The 20,567-nt window shown below is 39.2% G+C and overlaps 1 protein-coding gene across 1 annotated transcript in view; it reads right to left on the reverse strand.

Moving 5' to 3' along the window:
* LOC100711410 (polypeptide N-acetylgalactosaminyltransferase 10) overlaps positions 1-20,567 on the reverse strand; it is a 117,445-nt gene that overhangs the window by 18,002 nt on the left and 78,876 nt on the right. The window contains exons 5-8 of the mRNA XM_005472302.4: positions 17,570-17,755; positions 15,484-15,667; positions 8,389-8,506; positions 828-935 (exon numbers count right to left, since the gene is read on the reverse strand). Coding sequence (XP_005472359.1) covers positions 828-935; positions 8,389-8,506; positions 15,484-15,667; positions 17,570-17,755 — 596 coding nt within the window. The remainder of the gene's footprint in view (positions 1-827; positions 936-8,388; positions 8,507-15,483; positions 15,668-17,569; positions 17,756-20,567) is intronic.

Below are 20,567 nucleotides of genomic sequence, written 5' to 3' on the forward strand. Positions count from 1 at the left end.
GAGCGATGTGTTAAAAGTATCCAACTGCCACCATCAGTGCAGCAATCGCAGGCTGCTGATGTTTGTGTGTGCAGGGCAACGATCATGCCCCCATTTACTGAGAGACTAAAATGAAGAACTTATAGATAATGGAGTTAAATGAAGAAACAGGTAGAGGTCATGCATATCAACAGAGTTCAAAAGCAGGGTTTGTGAAATAGCTGCAGCTTCTAATACACTGATTTGTGTTTTTGTGCATGAACGTAACAGTTTTTATGCGATGGTCCAACATTTTCATGTCCCTGACCATGATTTTTGTCTGTCTGTTTTTTACCGAGTCGTGTCCAAGTACACATCAATATTGTGCATACAGGGACATGTAAGCAAATCCACCTTTGGAGGCTGGAGGGACTTTAACACTCACACTGGAGACCAAAGTTCAAGTCATACACATCACAGATTTTCACACAACATCTGTAGAGCCCAACCAATGTAGCATTATTAAGACTTATACTGATATTTAGTTATTTAAATCTCATTCTGATTTAGTTTGATTTCATATTAAAGAAACAAATGGATAATGGATTTCCTTTGCATTTACTTTGTGCAGTTATTCATTACATGTTTACACTCTGCTCAGCACCGCTTAGACTGACTGGTTATCATGTGTGTGGCCCTCCAAAGTGTGTTGGCATTGTTGTTTGGAGGTGAAGCTTAACAGATCAAACTGAAACCTCTGCACTCTCAAGGCAAGACATTTCACCATGAGATCATTGGACAAATACAAGGCACCAGAAATGGAAAACATCACGCTTTCCCATAATGCTTAAGGCAGATCTGAGACTCACCCTGGCAAGGCTGACACCACCAGGAACTTTGTAGGGGACATACTTCCTGTAGATGTGCCCAACCCTGGAGCAAGGAATGTCCTCCATCCGACCACCACACATCCACACCTATAGAGACAGAGAGAGAGAGAGAGAGACGGGGAGTCAGCAGTGATAAAGATCATATCTGAGAGTGAGTTTGTGTAACTGAACAGCCTGGAATTGAGAGGGGGTGATGAGGTTAACAATTCAGAGATGAAACAAAAACTATGTGAGAAAGACAAAATGTGGGAGGACACGACCAGGAAAAAGCAACAGAGAGTAGACAAGGTCAAAACATAAAAGGAAAAAAAGGATAAATGGGAGAAGTAGGAGGGGGACCTTTAAACCGAAGAAGGGTAGGGGGTGTATAGGGTACGCACAGGGGTGCAGGGTATGCTGACTTGGTCATGAAATCCCGGAGAGAGGAACAAAAGCAGGAGGTTCAAGTAGCACAAAGACAGTTGAAAACTTCAAAGAATTACAGATATGGATCCTATTTTATAAAAGACTGCAGGTGATAGAACTTTGAAAAAAGTTCATGTGTTTCTAGATTGCACAGAACAAAGAGAAGAAATTACACTGAAGAGAATGAGACAAGTCAATCATGCTTAGCTAAATGACAAAGACTCAAATTGGATTTGGTATGCTACTTAGTGAAAGCAGAGCTACCTTTCAAGTCTACAGGGTGTCGAAATCTAGTAATTTAAAGCTAGAATTTAAGTGATTAGACACTTTAAATTAATGAGAAGACTTTGGGGTCAAAAGTTTGGGGTCAAAAGTTCAGATAGTCAAAGAGTTTGGGATTATCTTTTTTTTACATTACATGCTTTGAATTTATTCTCTCAGTGTGCTGTTGATGTCAACCCGTTTTTTATTTAGCTGAAAGATGCGGACGTGTAACAGTTGAAAGAATAAGATGCAATTAATTACCATCTAATAATCAGAGTTTTGGTATCAATCACAAAATGTAGTCTGATCTTAATCTAAGTCTCAATTATGCACAAACACAATCTGACTAACAGATAAACGTGTAGATAAAATATGCAAAAAAAAAAACCTAATAAAGATTCAGCTGAAACATTAACACAGTGTGCTGCACAATAATGATCAAACTAATATCCAATACAGATGTGTTTAGGCTATAACATGTTACTTAGAAATGTGTGCTGCTGACTTCTCCACAAGCTACTGGGAATTAGATGTTCCAGTTAAGGAGATCGGATTGGACATGTGGGTTGTAGAGGTGTTCTTGTCTATATATAGACATGCAAAAATCTGCTCTTCTAAACAAACTAGTGTGAACTCATTTTCATAGCACCTTAGAAAATGAACATCAATACCAGTGAATGCAATACCAATAATTATTTGGCCTGTTTAGCCAGTTAAAGACTTACATACTAGTTTATTATAGACTAATCATTTCAGGAGATTAGGGAAGAAGATGGATTCCTATTGGAGATTAAACTTTGGAACAAAATCTGTCTAAAAGCCAGATTAAAATACATCTACTTTAAATCAGGATTTAAGATTTATGATTTATGTAAGATTTTTTTGAGTGTACTTTATACGAGATCTCCACCAAGACCTCCCGTGACCTTTGCAGCACACCGTCCTCCATATCTGCCTAAATCTTGCATTCCTCCTACTTCTGTCGTGACTTGAACCTCTGAAGCCTGAACTTCTGATGATATAACAGTTATAATATGCTGTCTTTATACAATTTGAAATTCAGACACTTTAATCTAGAAAAGTCTTCCTTGCCTTCGGCTGAAGGTCAAGACATTTTCTCAAAGAAACCTCTCTGATGATGAAGATAGAGGCCGTATTTAAGCTCAGGCGTATAGTAACAAGAGCAAAATTGTAATTTCCCACCTGAATATTGTTATACTCGCATTCCCCTCCTGATTCTCCAGAGTGGACATCAGCTGGCTGCTATTTCAATTCAATTACTCCTTGTCAAGGTTGTTGCATCGCTCCAGCTTGGACAAACAGAATCGGGGGAAATAACAGATTGAATCTACCCTCTCCACATTGTGCTGTAGGGGGAAAGTCTGACCTGCTGCACTGGTGCCTTCCATCCCCTTCATCCCTGCACTGAAGCACTTGAGCTTAATAACAGGGGCGCCCCACCGCAGGAGGGATCAAGAGCTCGAGTTCAGTGGCAGTCAGATTAAATTAAAAGTCTTATCACTCACCTCTAACACCTCAACCTCTACAATCTGCTCACCTCAAAACATGAACACCAGAAACCACAGCACGGCGGCCCAGATCAGCCATACTGCCCTTTTAAAGTACCATCTTGTTTATATAGCTCCTTTCAAAAACAAATTATAGAATGCAATTACATTGGCATAATGCTGAAGGCCCCAACACCTCAATAATTTAATTCCATACACATAATCAATCTGATTATACCCGACTTTTGGCACTAACTTACATCTGAAAAGTCAAGTGAAGAATGGTTACCTTAATGAGAGAAAGGGAATCCTTCTTAATGTATTAAGAAGATATTTTGGCTCTGCACTCCAACTGCAGTTGTGCTACGGATCGATGTTTTTTAGGAGAAGATGCCAAGAAATCTAGCATACCAACAAAAAAGGCCCGGGAAAAGAATGCAAACGAGTAAACATGGATGAAAGCAATGTAGCTCTTAAATTATTTTTAACAAATCAGCATTGCAAATGTCTCTTGAAGGGCTTTGATGTCTTTTCATTTAAAAGGACAAAGAGGGAAGGAAACGCTATAGCAACAACACAGTATGATGGAAGAATGAGGCTCTTTTTTTAGTCCAAATAAAACCAATCTCACCCAAGAATCTCTCAATCTTCCTGTTACCAACTCAAAGCTTTAGTCACTAAATCCATTAACCTTTCATGCAGAGTTTGCTTGCCCAATTAAGCAAAAAATGAACAGCGCATTTATTTAAAGATGAATGGTGTCTGCTAGTAAAGCCTGATGCACAGAAAATTAAATTTAAGGGGGATTTTAACAAGTGCTGACATCAAAGCTGGTTTGACCTTCAATATATGTGGTTCATAAAACTTCTTTCAAGCTTTCACAGCTGTCAGCCGGGCAGCAGTGTACATCAGCTAGCAAATGGTTTAAAGTTGTGAGTTCATATATTTTTTCCTTCTACATTTGTTTTTAGGTCACCTCTAAACTGAAAACTGAACCACAGCTCTTCATTTGCTGACCAGCAGCAAGTTTTGATGCTGCTGATGTGAGAATTCAAACAAATGGTGTTTTTTGAAATGAACCAAGGCACAACAAGCACACCTTGACCCCTGTACAGAACTGAAAGGGCAACAATGACAAGAGTGTTTGATGAAGACAGACACGGCATGAAAAAGAGGAGCTGAGGTGGAGGTGGGTTGCAAAGCAGCTTAAAGATTAAAAAATGATTTGTTTTGTAGCTTTTTTTTGTAGTTCTGTACATCAGACAGTCAAGATGGGTAGACTTTCAGCTTTGAATCAAGGCAATGAGTAAAAGTATTACATAAAAGAATTGGGAATTACAACCATTTGTAGACAACCCTTCATTGTCAGTGGCTAAAAAGTTGTGCCGTCACCACTGCAATGCACTAGGGAACTCTATGTCACGCAACTATATGTAGTATACATTGAGTATATGGAGATAGAGGTTGGTTTTGGCTTTGAAAGTTAAATTAATTGAGAATGAAGGGTCAGCAGCTATGCTCCTAAATTACGTTTTTTTCCGCATTTTTGCTTTTTCAAACTTGAAAATAACAAAGAGGAACTGAGGTGAAAAAGATAACTGACGGCTAGGATAGCAATCAGAAGAACGAAACAAGAACAGCATTTTGTAAGAAGTGTGGCAGTTATTTTGGCTGTAGCTACATGGTAGCATAACTAGAATCAAACAAAGTCTTTATGATTTTGTTTGTTTAAAAACAGATTGTATAATACAATCATGTGATCTGACTGAGTGCTGTTGTTACACTTCAGGTACATCCACTGTTGGGTACAAAGAAGTCGTGGCTGCCTCTGACCGGTATCAAGAACAAAGAAACTACAGTCTCCTGCACACAGCTGCTCTAGAACCTGAAGTACTGTGATGTAATATTTTCCCATAACAAAAGACAAAAACACTTTATTTGAAGACTCGTTACTTTCCGTTTGAAGGATTTTATTTTTAACTACTGCTTTCAGCTTTAATCTCGATAAAATGCACTATTTTTAACATTTGACCCTTCTTTGTGTTCATATGGATCAACCACTCCTAGGAACAATCCTTTGCCTCATTGTTTAGCTCCTGTTGTATTTGCTCGTGCGTCATTTAGCTTGTCATTCCATAGTGACGTCGTATTTCACGACAGCAGATAAAAGGTAAGTATTGAACTTGCATTTGGTAGCATTTAACTGCAACTTCAAATTTGAAGTCAAAGAGATGTTGATGCAAGTGAAAGAACCCATCATTAGCTTCTATATGATGACATTAAGTTGTTAGGCCTCTATCACTCAGGCCCAGAGATCTGTAAGTGATCATGGTGACCAAGTTTGCATATAGTTGCATGAAAGATACCAGCTTGTCTGCAAACACAAACCAGAGTGATGCAAACTGGAAACAGAGTAGCATCAAAGTGGGACCTTTTGAAAAATATGGATTGTGGTGTTAAGACAAAACTGTAGTTTATCAGTGAAATAATTTCAGGAACCTAACCGAAAACTTCATGACTTTAAGATGTGGAAAAATGGTTATTTATTTGACTGAACTAATGATATGACAGATTACAGAACATTTCAATCTACATATAATAAATATGCAAAATTAGATATTTGACCTCTTACATTTGACAGGATTATAGATTTGAATTGAACCTAAACAATATTTAAGTACATCCAAGTCTTTAAATATATTGTCTATCAATAGAATTAAAGTCTTGGAGATAAACCAAAGCATGCTTTGACTATTTTTTGGCATTTGTCAAGCACAGTTTTTATGTTTACAAAATTATTACCACCATCTAAAATTTCCACCATCTAAAGTTTCGTATACAAATTTTAAACTAACAATATTGCTCTTTACTAATCCACCAGTTTGCAAAAGCTCAAAATTGTTGTTATCCATGAATTTGACCAGATTAGTTATTTACTCATCTAAAAATCAGTTTTAGTGGATTACGCTTGATTAATTTCCAACTTCTCAGAGACATCCAGTGTGCTGGCTCAAGTTTAGTTATAAGAATGTGAACTCAGTTGGTTTTATATAATAAATAGTAACATATTTAGTCTTAAACATGTTTGAAATATTTCTAAAATATCAGTGTTCCCTTGTTTTTATGACAGATGCTCTAATAAATTTGTAAATCTATGTATATAATGATGTAAAAATATATATATATTTTCCTTTGATCATTAATGTTGCCTATGTGAAAGGAAAACTTTTCACATAGGCAACATTTCGTGCAAGAAATTTCTCTTATTCCATATCAATAGTAGAAAATAGCAAAATGGCATTACATTAATAGGAAGGGGCAGTCAAAAGTAAAACTGTTTTGATGGAAAATTAGATTTAGGTGTTCAATTTGTATAAACAACAATGCCTCTGTGCTGGAAATTTCACTCTAAGGAACAATCGCAGTACTATCACACAGGAGCATATGTCCAATTTCATCAAACTACACAGCAGTGGCCTTTGTGTCTAATTGAGTGAGACGACAAAAGTCCTTACTCATTCAAACCAGAATTCAATTATTGTGACGGGCCGTTTTGTCTGTCCGGAGCACGCAGAGAGAGGAAGCAGGGAGGAGGGGGAGACCACTGCTTAACATACTGGCCAAGTCGCAAGCAGTTACGGCTGTGCTGTAGAATAATTCATGGTGAAGTACCAGACAAAAACATAATCTAATAGGGACTTCTGAGTATGATTAATGTGGAGAGTCGTAGATGCAACAGATTAATATTTGGCTCATGAGTTGAAACCACAATGAGGGATGCACCATGTTGCTCTACAAGTCTTTTAGCTGCTTAGTTAAAGAATATGGGGAAAGCCAAAGAGAGGGAAGCACATGGGACTAAATTCTTTAAAAGCTGTTTAATGTCAAAATATAGTAATGCTGCATATGAGCCTTAAAATCAGTAAGTGCTCATTAAGAAGGAGGTGGTTTAGGAAAAATGTGAAAAATATTTCATTTATTCCTGCACTTAGCAACAAGACCTCTTTTCTTAATAGCTTTCCAGCAATTTAAGTAGTGCAACTGTCTTCTTCTCATCCAGAACTGCCCATTTCTATTGCAGTCTTTATTTAGTCAAGTTGCTTTCTAATGCGTTCTAACCCGTTCTCGCCTCTTCTCTCTTCACAAGCTCTCTCCTTCATCTCTTTTCCTGACATTGCCAACTCTTGAAGTGACTGTAACCAATTCTCAATTTAGAGACAATTACGTGGTCTTTCCTGTTGATTTTGATATTATCCCCCCCACCCTCTCCTTTTGTTGCACCTTGCCATTACTGTTCCCATTGCCTCTGAACTCTCTCCTCTCTGATTTTCATCAAATTTGACAATATCTCCACGAACACGTATTCTCTCCTGACAGCCTCTTTTTTCCCCAGTGTGTCTGCTTTCTGAGTATGTTGGTACTTGCATGAACTTCACATTTTTCCCCTTCACAGGCTAACCTTGAATCAGTGAACAGTACTTCATATATCGTCTTGGTGATTTTGGGCTTATTCGGCTTTAATCTTTGACAGCAACACTGAGTCACTGCAGATGACTATACTTTCTACCACTTCCTCTGCCCACTCTCAGTGCTAGAGGATGTGCAAAAAGCTAGACAGCGTACACTCTCAAACTGTTGTTTTCTTACTGACCAGAGTCTCCTGAATCACCACTGCTTCCTGCTAATGGATGATTTGACTTGTCTGTTAAAAACTGGCAGGTCAAAGGAATTCCACAAGAAAACCTTAAATGTTCTGAGGAACTCTGACAGCAAGCATTTTGGGTCCCCTTAGAAGCGTGATCACCTTTATCCTATGACGAAACAGGACACAGGTAATACGAGGGCACCAGGGCTCACTGGATGGCTTGAGGTTTATGAAAATGATGTGAATTATGTAATTTGACCTTCGTGGTTTCTAAATCTCAACCCAGCTGAATGCACAAGGGAGATTTTGCACCAACATACTAGAGAATGATTCAACACTTTAATCCCAATTTCAAATGAATTTCTTTGCCAAGAATGATGTCATCACTTTTGTACAGTTTTATTTTGACTTATTAGTCACGTGACTTTTGGATACTAATTTTTAAATAATAGGAAAATAGCAATTTTACAAGATCATGAGTCAGTAACAAGCATGACTGAGGTATTCAGCACTGTCATTTTCTGCTTACACACACATGGTTCATAACCCTGGGTTTAGTATATTCAGTACAAAACTGAAATGCCTGAATCCAAACATTAAACGAGGACCCACACGTCTTGGGAATCAAGTCAGCTTTCTTCACAGACGTCAAAGTGATTTTATTGATTATTTTCTACACTACACTGCGCTCTTCTCTCTTTTTAAATTGTTTTTTTACCTTGAAGGATATCTCGTACTGCTCCCCTCCCCAAATTTCTAGGCCGGTGTCGTATCCCCCAAGCTCCCAGAACCACTTCCTGTCGACAGCAAACAGTCCACCTGCCATCACTGGAGACCTAAAAGACAAAGGCACAGTTGGGCGTAAATTGGAATACAACAGGAAGTATTAAAATGACTTCAAATCTTGCAGGCTGGCCATACATATAAAGTGCCAGGTTTGAACATACCCTTGTTACATCCCATGACTTGGTAAATGCACACAGGATTAAATAAACAGAAAAGTGTGTTAGAGAATTCCGGCTCTATCCCACTCCAGAGCTGCGTTTTTCACATCCCCACATGTGTATAGCAACCCAGTGACACTCTTCACAGCACAAAACCAATTAACCCATCTGAACCAGTGAGAATACTGACTGGGATGACAAGCTCAGCAGTGCCAAACAACATAATAGTCCTCAGCTCAGAGTGCAGTGGGAGCTTCTCCCTGCAGCAAAACTGAATGGTAAAATATCGAACAGCTTCTCATCAGGACACCGGCAACAACTGGAGGAAAACGGGAGGAGCAGGCGGGCAGAGAAAGAAAAGTTTTATCCACGGGGAATTTTCTGTATTGAACTATGAAATAATGCAAGATAGATGAGAACATAACCTCACAGATAGCATTATAAATCCAAGAAAAGCCTCTTTTCCTTCTATTTCCTGAAACATTACAAGGCATTTGTGCCCAGAGTTATCATCTAGTGATACACTAGTGCTCAGAATTTCAGAGCTTTATTTTATTTTAATCCAAATTGTAGCGGTATGGAAATTAATAGCAAATGGTATAAAAGGAAAATAAACCGGAGCAATACAGAATTTATTTTCCAGTCAGTCTCATGTTGAAACACCACATGCTTGTCTTTGTTGCAACCAAGGTGGATACTATTGTTAGTGAATTATGAGTCTAGAGCTGTTAGCATGGACGATATGATAGGCTTGGACCATAATCTCAGGTTCCATCAGTGATCAGAGAGATCGCCAACAGCTTGCCAGTTTTAGCTTTTTTCCCCTCAAATAAATCATTAAATCAAAGAACTTTCACGTGTAATTTAATCTGCCTCACTATAATATCCTGTTGTATATCCTATAATATCCTATCTCTCCATATAAAAACCCTTGCACTACACGTATGCATGCACATGAGTTCACAATCACACCTCTGCGCTCTTTGAAATTATCATGCGCACAGGGCCCGGCAAGACTGATTCATCATGATCTCTGAACAAAAGGAAGCAGGAGAATTCTTTTTGTCTGTTGGCTCAGTTTAGAAATTCAAACTTAATGCAGCCGTGCGTTTGCACAGAAACTTGTTTATTTCAGTCAGCAAAATCCTTGTACGGAGAGGTCACGGTGAAGATGATACAGGTGAGACATTTTGCATACAAAAAACACCCAGAGTGTTAACAGAACTAGAAAAAGCGTTTGTTATTCAGCTAATATCCATGCATTAGTCTTTTTGTGTGAACAAGCCTCTGCCCCTGCTACGGTCTCCCTCTTACCAGCAGCACTTTTCCATTTTTTTACCATTAGTCCAAAGTACGTATTATGGTGGTAACGGTGGATAGGAACCATAATGCGTAACTGCTCTTTAACAACCGGCTTTGTGATCGTAGTGATGAAAACCATAATGGAAATGAGACTGAGCCTAAATCACACATTAAGCGTCGTAAAGGGCATAAAAACACGAGCTGAGGTCGCCGCTCTCGTTTTCCCTGCCTACGTTTGTTCTGATAAAGCACGCCTTTCTGCAACAGTTTGAATAATTCTTTCACACAGGCATACTTGACCTGTCCGACCGGATAACTGTGCTTGTGCAGTTCATTGTCCATAACTGGTGACTGTTGTACGCTGGAGGAAGCAAAGTGAAGCAAACACAAAGCTGCCACACACACACACACACACACACACACACACACACACACACACACACAGCTTCCCTGGAATAGCACAGAATGAAATGCACCAGACAGACTTTCATCACAGGACAAAGGGTGAACAACAGTAGCTGCAGGGCCACAGAGAAACAGTGTGTTGCATGTCTGTGTGTGAGTGCTGATGGTGGGTATGGTCAGCGGACTGTGAGTTTAGCAAAGAGAGCGTAGACACTGCGTGGGCACTGATTTATGGGGTGGTGATTGTTAGCTCTTGTTCACCGGAGGGAGAAAACACAAACACTCTTCATCTCCCCAGAGTTGTGTGGAAGGAAACCCAGCGGCTTTTGGGAATGACAGCACTCACATCTCACAAGCTAGCGAATATGAAGATCGCTTAACCACAAGTTAAAATTTAATCTGGCAGGGTAACAACCACATGCATGTTCAACTATACTGATAATAAGCATTGTAAAACAATTATTGCATTTGCCCGGGAGCCAGTTGCACTCCACTGTATGCCAGGCCAGGCGACATCATCTCAGGTGCAGATGCTTTAAAACGCTTCAGGCGATGGAAACAAACCAGGTCCCATTCAAGATTCTCTCTTCTATTCCATTCATCTCAATTAGCTTGACTAGGTCAATGGATCAGCAGCTTTTGAGTGTTTCAATTGCTGCCGCCCCCTCAAGAACAGGTCATTAACTTCACAGTCAATTATAATTTGTAGTGTATGGTATTAATGACTGCACCTGTACACCTTCTGATGTTTGGAATTGAGTTTTAATGGTTCGATTTGTTTAGATTTTGTCCAATGTCATAGTGGACTGACTTGACAGTACATTGTCTTCCAGTCTATGAGATCAAAATGTTGTTTTTGGACTGTAGGATATTGTTATACATTACTAAAGTGAAAACAAAATCCGCATTTGGTTGGCATCATCGATATACTGCACACCAAAGTAAAACAGGGCATTTCACTTAATTCTATATGCAATTTTGAACGCATCTGACATATTATTCTATGCATGAATGTCCAATTAATATATGTATTATAAAACTGAATTCAGCTTCCATATCTGTCAGATTCTGTAGATCCTCTAATTCATCATTTTGTGGTCATTTGTCATGTTTGTTTCTCACAAATGCCTGAACACACATGTTAACATTCACAGAGACCACTTGAACACAATGAATTCCATTCTCTTTCAAACAGGAAGCCACAACTCAAAACCAGACAAAAACCCTGTTGCTGCAAAACACTTAATTTAAAATGATAATGAGTTGACCCAGTCACTACTCACACTGCTGCTCCTGAGTTGCTTAGCAACTACTTTGTTTTGCCACTGTGCAGAAAAAAAAATCTGTTTGTGGAAAAAAAAAACTGTTTTGGGAGGACATATTTAATTAATTTTATTCAGGCATATAATTTAATCAGGGTTTCGTATACACCCCTCATTTCTTTATATTTTGCTAGGGAAATGAAAAATGCATGCAGTGATTAACTGAAACATAAATCACTTCAGTAACACAGTATATTGGGTAAAACAGAACTTTTCCAATTCTAATGAGCTTTCAAGTCAATACAATACTGTATCTGCCCATCATGGCTGAGGGGTGAAAAATGAGGTCAGTGACAGTCGGATGGTCTCCGAATGGATTACGTGGAGCATTCATATTTCCATCAGCTTTGACAAGATTCCCAACACCAGTGGCTGAACTGAAGGGTGGCTCAAGACTTTTGGACTGAATTGTATAAACTGACTTTGGCATTCCCGAATTAGTTCCTCCATTCAGCACCACCTGTGTCAAAGTTATCTGTATCTCTACAACCAAACTAAACATCCATCTCATGCATTGAAAAATGGGATTAACAATTCTGGGTTTACAGTTAGGTGCCTTGACTCTTTGTTCACATCCCTCAGTACTGTGGTTTTTAGAGGAGTAACAACTGTGCAGAACCACAGTTAACGTCTGTATTTTTGGGTCTGTGTGTCTTTCCATATCTTGGTTCTTCTATAGTGAGGATAAATTACAAGAAAGGGGGGACAAAAATACCTTAATCTCTTGATAATGAACACAAAATAAACAAAAATATATTCGGATCCATTTCCAGATCAATCATTACCGGAAAGGTTTAAGTATCCCACGCTTTACCTGACTCCGTCCACCTTTTAAGATGGATCAAGTGGATAGCTAGCACTACCGAAGATCTCTTTGCTTTTTAATGTGGACCCGTCTTCGCCTTGTCAACGCAATACAGTGTTGTAGCACACTAAGAACAGTCTGTCCAGAGCGTGGGTCCCAGTCTCATGTGCCGACAGCACAGTCTATTTACTTTAAAAATGTCATTACTTTATATTGAACAGACAAACACGCACACAGAGAAAGTCTGCAGACCATCTGCTAGTACCAGGACCCCATAGAGACTCTTTTTGATTACCTGTTCACCCACACTGTGAAGCACAAGCTGAACATCGACCGGTGTGATGGTGGCCACAAATTTGTCCAGCCAGGTTTGTGAAACACTGCTGTAGTCTTTAAAGAGGAGAACGGAAATTCCACCACTCTGAATGCCTGTAATTACCTTCCTACGCATGTCAACATTAAACTTTATTTCTTTTCAATAAAAGAAAATCACAATAGAAATGGAAATGGCAAATTGGATTTCCACAGCACAGACTTCAGCCCTCCGCCACAGAGCAGCTCTACTGAATTAATATTGACCGGCATCGACTAAAGTGACCTTAACAGGCCAGAAGCAGCAAGAAAATGCAATACCATAAGTAATGGGATCAACATGTACATTTGGCAGAATATAAAATCTCAGTACCCATTTGACTGCTGTAAGAGTAAATCAGATTGATGATACCACAACAATTATGTTTAAATGATTTCATAAACTTTAAGTTACATTTGATTTTGGCAAAGTTATTTACTTAACAGCGTTTGTCAGAACTGTGGAAATTATATTTATTGTCCTGTTAGTTTTGTACTTTTATTTATTGTTTTAACTGTAACTGATGAATGGTAGGTTTGCTCATTTTTGACCATCTTCTCAGAGAAAGTATCAATTCCTACAAAGGAACAGAATCTCTGGTTTAAATCACCAAGAAGGGGCGGTGTATTTGAGGAAAAGGACAGCATGCTCCAGGGTCTTTCTAACAAACAACTGAGATTTAACTACAAATGCTCAAGTTGATATTCTCCATTTCAGTCTACTGACCTTGGGGGGGGGACTTAAAGCCTGAGCTAACTGCTAAATAAAACCTTGAAACTTAAAGAAGCAGAGAGAGAGAGAGGGACAGAGTGCAAGGGGGGGACAAATGAAGGGAGTGTTGATGGCATTAACAAAAGAGACAGTGACAGAGGCATGAGGACAGGGATAAAAATCATACTCCATTACCCTCAAACACACACGCATGCACACCTCAGAGATGGATTTTGCCAGCCCACCATGCCTCGTTCTCCACTGCTGCAATGTCAATCAGAATGAAAATGAAAATCTTTGCGACTCAAATTGGATTTGCACTGATGAAGGTCATTTCATTGGGCAAGAAGAGCAGACTAATTCACGAAATGAGGATTGATTCTGATTGTTCTGCAGCTCACTTCTTCTTTAGTTTCTTATCCCCCGGCATCACTGCCTGATCATGCCTACAGCATTTCCCCAGGATAGTCAAATATTCTCTGGCATCCAAACAAAGACAAAGGTCCAACTAATCCCTCAAAGCTCACAAATGTAGTGTCTGGCATTCCATGCAGTTATTTGGTTATTTATTTATTTTAGTGTCCATTACTTAAAAGGTACAGAAAGGGGAAGAAAGTATGGCAAAAACCTATTAGGCGTCTTTGCAGAGGGGCAGTGTTACCTGGGAATCAATTCAACAACAGTGGCCTCAAGGCACTTTATATTGTAAGATCAAAACCTGCCAATAATATCCAATGACGCTGTAAACACATTAATCTGTGACTGATCTTTTAAATGAAAAGTTTTAAAGTTTAAATGAAACTTTATAGACAACACTCAAATGGTTAACTACATGTGCAGCCAATCATTTAGACAAGAGGCTCACAAATTATCAAAAAATAACAACACACGCAAAAAATCTCACAGCTCATTCCTTCCAACAAACAGCATGAAACGTCAACATAAACAATTTAAAAATGTATAAAACAAACTCCATATGAGGGACAACTGCAGTCACAATGATGTCACTCGTTGGGTCGTGATGTTCATTTTCAGCATCGTGGTCATCACCAATTTGTTTTTTGTTTGTTTTTTTAGGATCCTGCTTTTAAGGGAGAGGGGTCGAGTGCCAGTTATCATCTAAGCTAGCAATGTCAATTAGTGCAAAGAGCATCCACGCACCACGTGGCCATTTGAAAAACTGCATTTTTTGGAATTGTCATGCTGTATAAAACATGAGGTGACTGTGAAATGACCTAAATATCCATCGATCTCTGAATCGTTTTAACTCTAGAACTCACAGATCTACATAGATCTGTTTTTTAAACTACTGCTCCATAAAAGCTAATACAATAGCAGCTATAAGTAAAGTTTAAGTAATTTCTTGAAGATTTTGCTACTTGAAGTAGCAAAATAATATAAAAATGGCTGTCCCTCCTTTCCCACTCATAAACCCTACCTGATAAGAAAAACCAAGTAAGTCATAGTTCAGTGCTGCAACATGATCAGTCTTTTATAATGACATGGCTTGTGGTATATATCTTGTACTGGCACTAAAAATCAGAGACAAAGTTTAAGACAGCGAGCTGGCCTCTTCACTTCACCGCCACACTGGTTCATTGAAATCCGAGAATGCTTCGATTTCTCTGCACACTCTGGAATGTAAGACTGGGATTTTGGCATTTATCCACTTTGGAAATGGAATTCATTTTCACATTTTGCAGCTTAATGGGGCGGTAGTCGAGTGCTTTAGTATCCATCCTATGCAACACCCAGGTGTAAATGCGTGTATGAGCATAGCAGTGTCGACAAAGACCTCCAGTGAATAAACACGGTCTGGTGTAAATCATTCAGAGGTGCACAGCTCAGACAAACCCAGATGAAAAGCTTCAAGTCCCACTGGGGCCACCCATGGAACAGATGCATGCATTTAGTCATGGCACAATCAGATAATAGGTCTAAAAATCCCTAACCAAGAGTCAGAGTCACTCACTCAAAGGGTTCACTGGGGTCATCCTTCTGCAGCTCTGTGGGGATCGGGATCCGCTTGTAATACATTTCCCAGTCAAACGCCCCTCGCATGGCGTCGCCCGCTTGTGTTTCATAGCCAAAGTTGTCGTGGTCGATGACGTCAATCATCGGGCACACGATAGTCTTCCTGTTCTGGGCGATTCGATCTGAGAGGGACAGAAGGAGGCACACACGATAGGGAGCAGGTTATGACAACAGATGGTGCAGAAAAGTTGTTCCCAAGCTTTGTGACTTTAGACCTTTTACAGCCAAGCAAAGCCTACTCGCCCCTCCTGTCCACAGACTGCAGGTTATGAGGGCTCTGTGGGCTGTTTAAACAACTGGTGGAACTGTGTGTGTGTGTGTGTGTGTGTGTGTGTGTGTGTGTGTGTGTGTGTGTGTGTGTGTGTGTGTGTGTGTGTGTGTGTGTACAAAATGAAATGTTGCTCCTGTGTTACAAACTGTGAAATGTATCAATCCTGACCAATTAATTTTTTAATAAAAAAATTGATTTATCTTTTACCTTTGGTAAAAAACATGTTTTTAGGAACAAATAAAATGACTGATAATTTTTTACAAAATATTAATTCATTTTTTTACCATTTGATTTTATAGGTAAAAAGGTTAACAAGGTTTCAGTATTAATCAGTAACCATCGCCTCATACCTCTCAGCTCCATCTAGCTTAGATTTATTGCTTTGTGACTGACTGAAATCTAATGGATGAATTATAACGGACACTTATTTTACACGTGTCATTGTGCTGCCATTAGCCGTGTGTGCATAATCGAAGCAGCGTACAGATGTAAAGATGTTGTAAACCTGCAGTTTTTCTAGTCGTCGGTAAGGGAGCCACTCCTCTGACTACAGCAGGTTAGATCCCACAGGAGTCAGAAAATGACCCTACTGCTCGTTTGAATGATATCAAACACTTTTCTGATAAGCACGTGGTATTATTTACCATTTTATCTCGCACACCTCGGGACTCCAGCTTGACCTGTTTATTGCATCTTGGTAGTTGCAACAAATAGACCTGCCCTTCAGACAGTAATACACAGAGCAGAGGCACCTTAGATCACATGCTGCTGGTCACATGATCACATTACATGGAAATCCTATGCAGTCCAAGCCCATATATTGAGTAAAAAATACTCATTCTAACTCATATCCTGGATTTCAAAATGATATGTATGCTTAAATGTCTGTGTGGGCTGGCATACACATCGAGTGCTATCAGAAAGCATGATCAGCAAAGTTCAGCTGCTAATCACCAAGCGTATGAATCACACTGTGGCTTGCTTGAGTTATGCTGGCACTGAGCATGTACATCTCCCAAAGAGAGAACGCTTTACTCTAACAAAAAGAACTCTTTTGGATTTACACTTCGGCTCCTAAAGGTCTCAATCGATAAATGGATGTTATTTTTGTTTTTTTTATGATTCCTTGTATTTTTATGTCTGGCTGGTTCAGCTGCTGGCTGTTTGTATACAACCTGTATTGGAGGTTTCTGTTTTGTTTCCTCACTTTCATTTTGTATTTCATTTTTCATTTATTTTTTAGTGCTTTCCCCCCCAAGTGTTACATTTTTCTTTTTTGGATGAATTTATTTGTTTACTTATTCAGAGATTCAATAATATTTCATTCTGTTACCAGTGTGTAATGCACTATCCACACATGAGTTAGAGATGTTATTTATCCAGCAACTATGTAATATATGGGCTCTGAATGGACATCTTCACGTGATGAGCTCACGTGACCAACAACATTCAATATCTGATGAAGACCAGGTGTGCTTGAAACATTAAAACTACCATGATGGTTGTTGTAATGAGAGCCGTTGACTGATTTTTTGGCCCAGCAACTGGCCCACTTTTTGGTATATTTTATTGTATTTATTTAAAAACAAAATCATATTTAATAGATTTTTGGACACTTTTATTTTTCCCAAATTGAGTTTAACGTCACATGTAAAGAGCAGCCATCACTAAGGTTATGACCTGGGCACACAGTGCAGGCCGGTTGAGGATCGGGCTCATGTTAAGGGTCAAGGTTCAATAATGAAGTCCTCACCCAGCAGTGGAGGCAGCCAGTTCACATTGGCTTCACAGTGCGAGTCCAGGAAGGTGAGGACTTCTCCCTTAGCGGCAGCTGCTCCAAGCAGGCGAGTCCGGATCAGACCCTCCCTCTTCTTGGTCCTCAGGATGCGAACCTTTGGCAGCCGTACCATGTACTCCTCTAGTGCCACCTTAAGGTGTTCTGAAGAGACAACATGAGAGAGAGCATAATTTAAAGAGGGGAAAAAAATTACATAATGGTATAGAGGGGATCAATAACATACCCGTTAATGCGCGCAGGTAAATAAGGACCTAGTGGCATGAACTGCTTCAGAAAACTGTCCACAAATAGGAAACCTTCACAACAAAAAATGCTCTTCAAAAAAAGATGAAAAGAAATCTAACCCATTAGCCGTCACCATCAAACACGACATCTGCTGCTGCCACATGCTCCACACTGAAACGTCCCCCTTAAGGCCTCTACATCACCCATCACCCATACAGAGAAAAACTTTATATTACTTACTTTTCTACACTCACTGACTTTTTTTCTTTTTTTTTTATATCTGCAGTCATTAGACAGAATGTTACCCTCAAGAGGAAGAAACCAACTGCGAGGAATGAAAAAGGAATTAAATCAGCCCCTCTAACGTGCGGTCATAAAGCCTTTTGGCAAGAACTAAAAAAACAAAACAAAAAGAAAAACAGTGCTGTTTCCAAAATTGTGATGATGTTCATTCTACCCAAAACTCATAATGTCCCATTATGGACCCTTTTCCCAACAACAATCCCTTCACTGAGTAAATTACACGATCAAAGAGTTTTATTAAAGTTCATGTCTGAGCCACTGGTCCTATGCATGGCAGCTGTGCCATTTCCCAGTGTTTCTCTAGCAGCAGTGACAGTAAATCTCAACTCAGAGTGAGGTGTCAGTCAAATGGTCAGTTCCATCGCCTAAAATGGCAAATACACTGCAACAGGGTGGATGGTAGGGGGAAAAAAATCTATATATATGGCGACATATAAAGACAGGGCAACTTGAAAGCGTCAATCAATCAATCAGAGACGGGGCTTATACATGCACATTTTCTCCAGTCTTTCATCACAGCTCGCCTTTGACAGAAATCAATCCTGCTCTAAATGGAGCCTTTAAGTCTTTCTGCTCAAATGCCCAGTCAGCTCTGACAGGTCAATAAATATAAAAATAAGTCACACTTAAAGCCATGTTTCAATGGCCATCTGTCTAGTGTTAATGTTTCTAAAGCTGTCAACCATTGCAGAGAAAAGCTCAGAAAGTCCAGTGTTGTTAAGGCCAGTATAAAATTGAATGCACTCCGTCCAAATTAATCCACCCATCCATCGCTTTTCACTTTGTTTAAATATTCAGTAACCGGCAAAAAAATCATTTGCATTTAACACCACCTCAAAAGGGGAACATCTTGCTAAGATGCCATTTGTTACAAACCAACTGGACATGAATGGTCGCAGTTATAATGTTATCCACTGTGAGCAAAGACAAAACAGATGCACTGGAAAAGCAAGCCACACAAATTGTGCTTCCTAAATAGTCTCCAACAGACAGACATGACTCAGCAGTGTCTTTTAATCCATCTGTCTACTGTTAGACAAATTATTTAATTGCATCCAAATCTGACGTCTACAGTGACTCTGCAGAGGATCACGTTCCAGCTTACCAAACAGTCAAACTAAAGCAGCAGAAAACAAAAATGCAACAAATGTCACATCAAGACTCTTTGAGCACATGGTTTGGGCTGTTATTTTGAGGTCAAAAATCATTTGCAGAGGCTTGGGGCTTTTGAAAAGAAGAAAGAAGTCATGATCAAAGTGTACCTTCACCATTCTAAGATACTGACAAACTTAGTTAAATATGTATTTATTTAGTGCTAACTCACAATATATAATATATTAGGACACATTACATTAAAAAGTTAAGACCTTGCAAATTCAACAAACTCTGCTTTCATTAAACATTATCCAAGCTGCAATCTCTGGGGCTAAAAAAATGAAGCCTGGACAGAAGTCTCAAACACAGCAGCAAAGATGTTTTGTGATTCTATTCTGTTAAGTTAAATTCTAGCATTTTATTAGCACTAATAGTTTCTTAGCACCAATTAACAGAGTGAAAAAAGTGTTTCTTTGAATTGTTCATACAGTTTCACGTGCAAATACCTAACCAAGCTGATAATTTTGGTACTCCATCCTCTTGTCCAAACATGGTAGCTTCCAGCTCCCAAAAAAGCTAACATAGAACTAACTAGCATAGAAGGGACAACATTAAGGCTTCAAGCAAAATTTCTGCAGGTGTATCACAAGCCCAGTGGTTCGACCCGGACCAGTCCAAAGCATTAGTAGCTATACCAAATAAGTCACAGAACGGAATAAAGAACCTGGAAACTGTTCTAACTTATTATTGTTTAACTTGCACAGCTGTTGCCCATCACTATATCCCCTCTATCTAAAGAAGTCTAAATCACTCATAGTAATACACGAATGAGGTCCAGTGTGACTCAGACAAATAAATGTGCCTCACTGAACCATTTTTTTTTTCTTTTTTGCACCTCTTCTCTGCATCAACATCAAAAATGTGAAGAAGAACATTTCCTAAGGACTATAAAAATAGAACATTATATACACAATAAAGGAAGATACGCTTTGCATTAAAATATTACCTCTGTCAGTGTTCCTCCTTACAAATGGCCCACTGTCACAAAGAAGCTCCCTCTAACACATCCACTAATTGGATTTTGAATATCAGAAGGGTGGAAGGAGGAAAGGCGGCAGTCCTTTCACACCTTCAAACTATAATCTGCAGCTGCTCAAATGACTGACAGAATGTCTTTATCTCTGCACTCAGTTGTTTCTTTCCAGCTGTAATTCTTTCACTTTTTGTTCCACCTTTGTTGCTTCACTTCCCAACCTTCATCCTTCATCCCTCATTCTGCTCGTCTCTGTTCTGATGCTGCTTGGCAGCCATTGCCTCTTGGAGAGGTACT

This window comes from Oreochromis niloticus, linkage group LG10, assembly GCF_001858045.2.
Source record: "Oreochromis niloticus isolate F11D_XX linkage group LG10, O_niloticus_UMD_NMBU, whole genome shotgun sequence".
Classification (NCBI taxonomy): Eukaryota; Metazoa; Chordata; class Actinopteri; order Cichliformes; family Cichlidae; genus Oreochromis; species Oreochromis niloticus.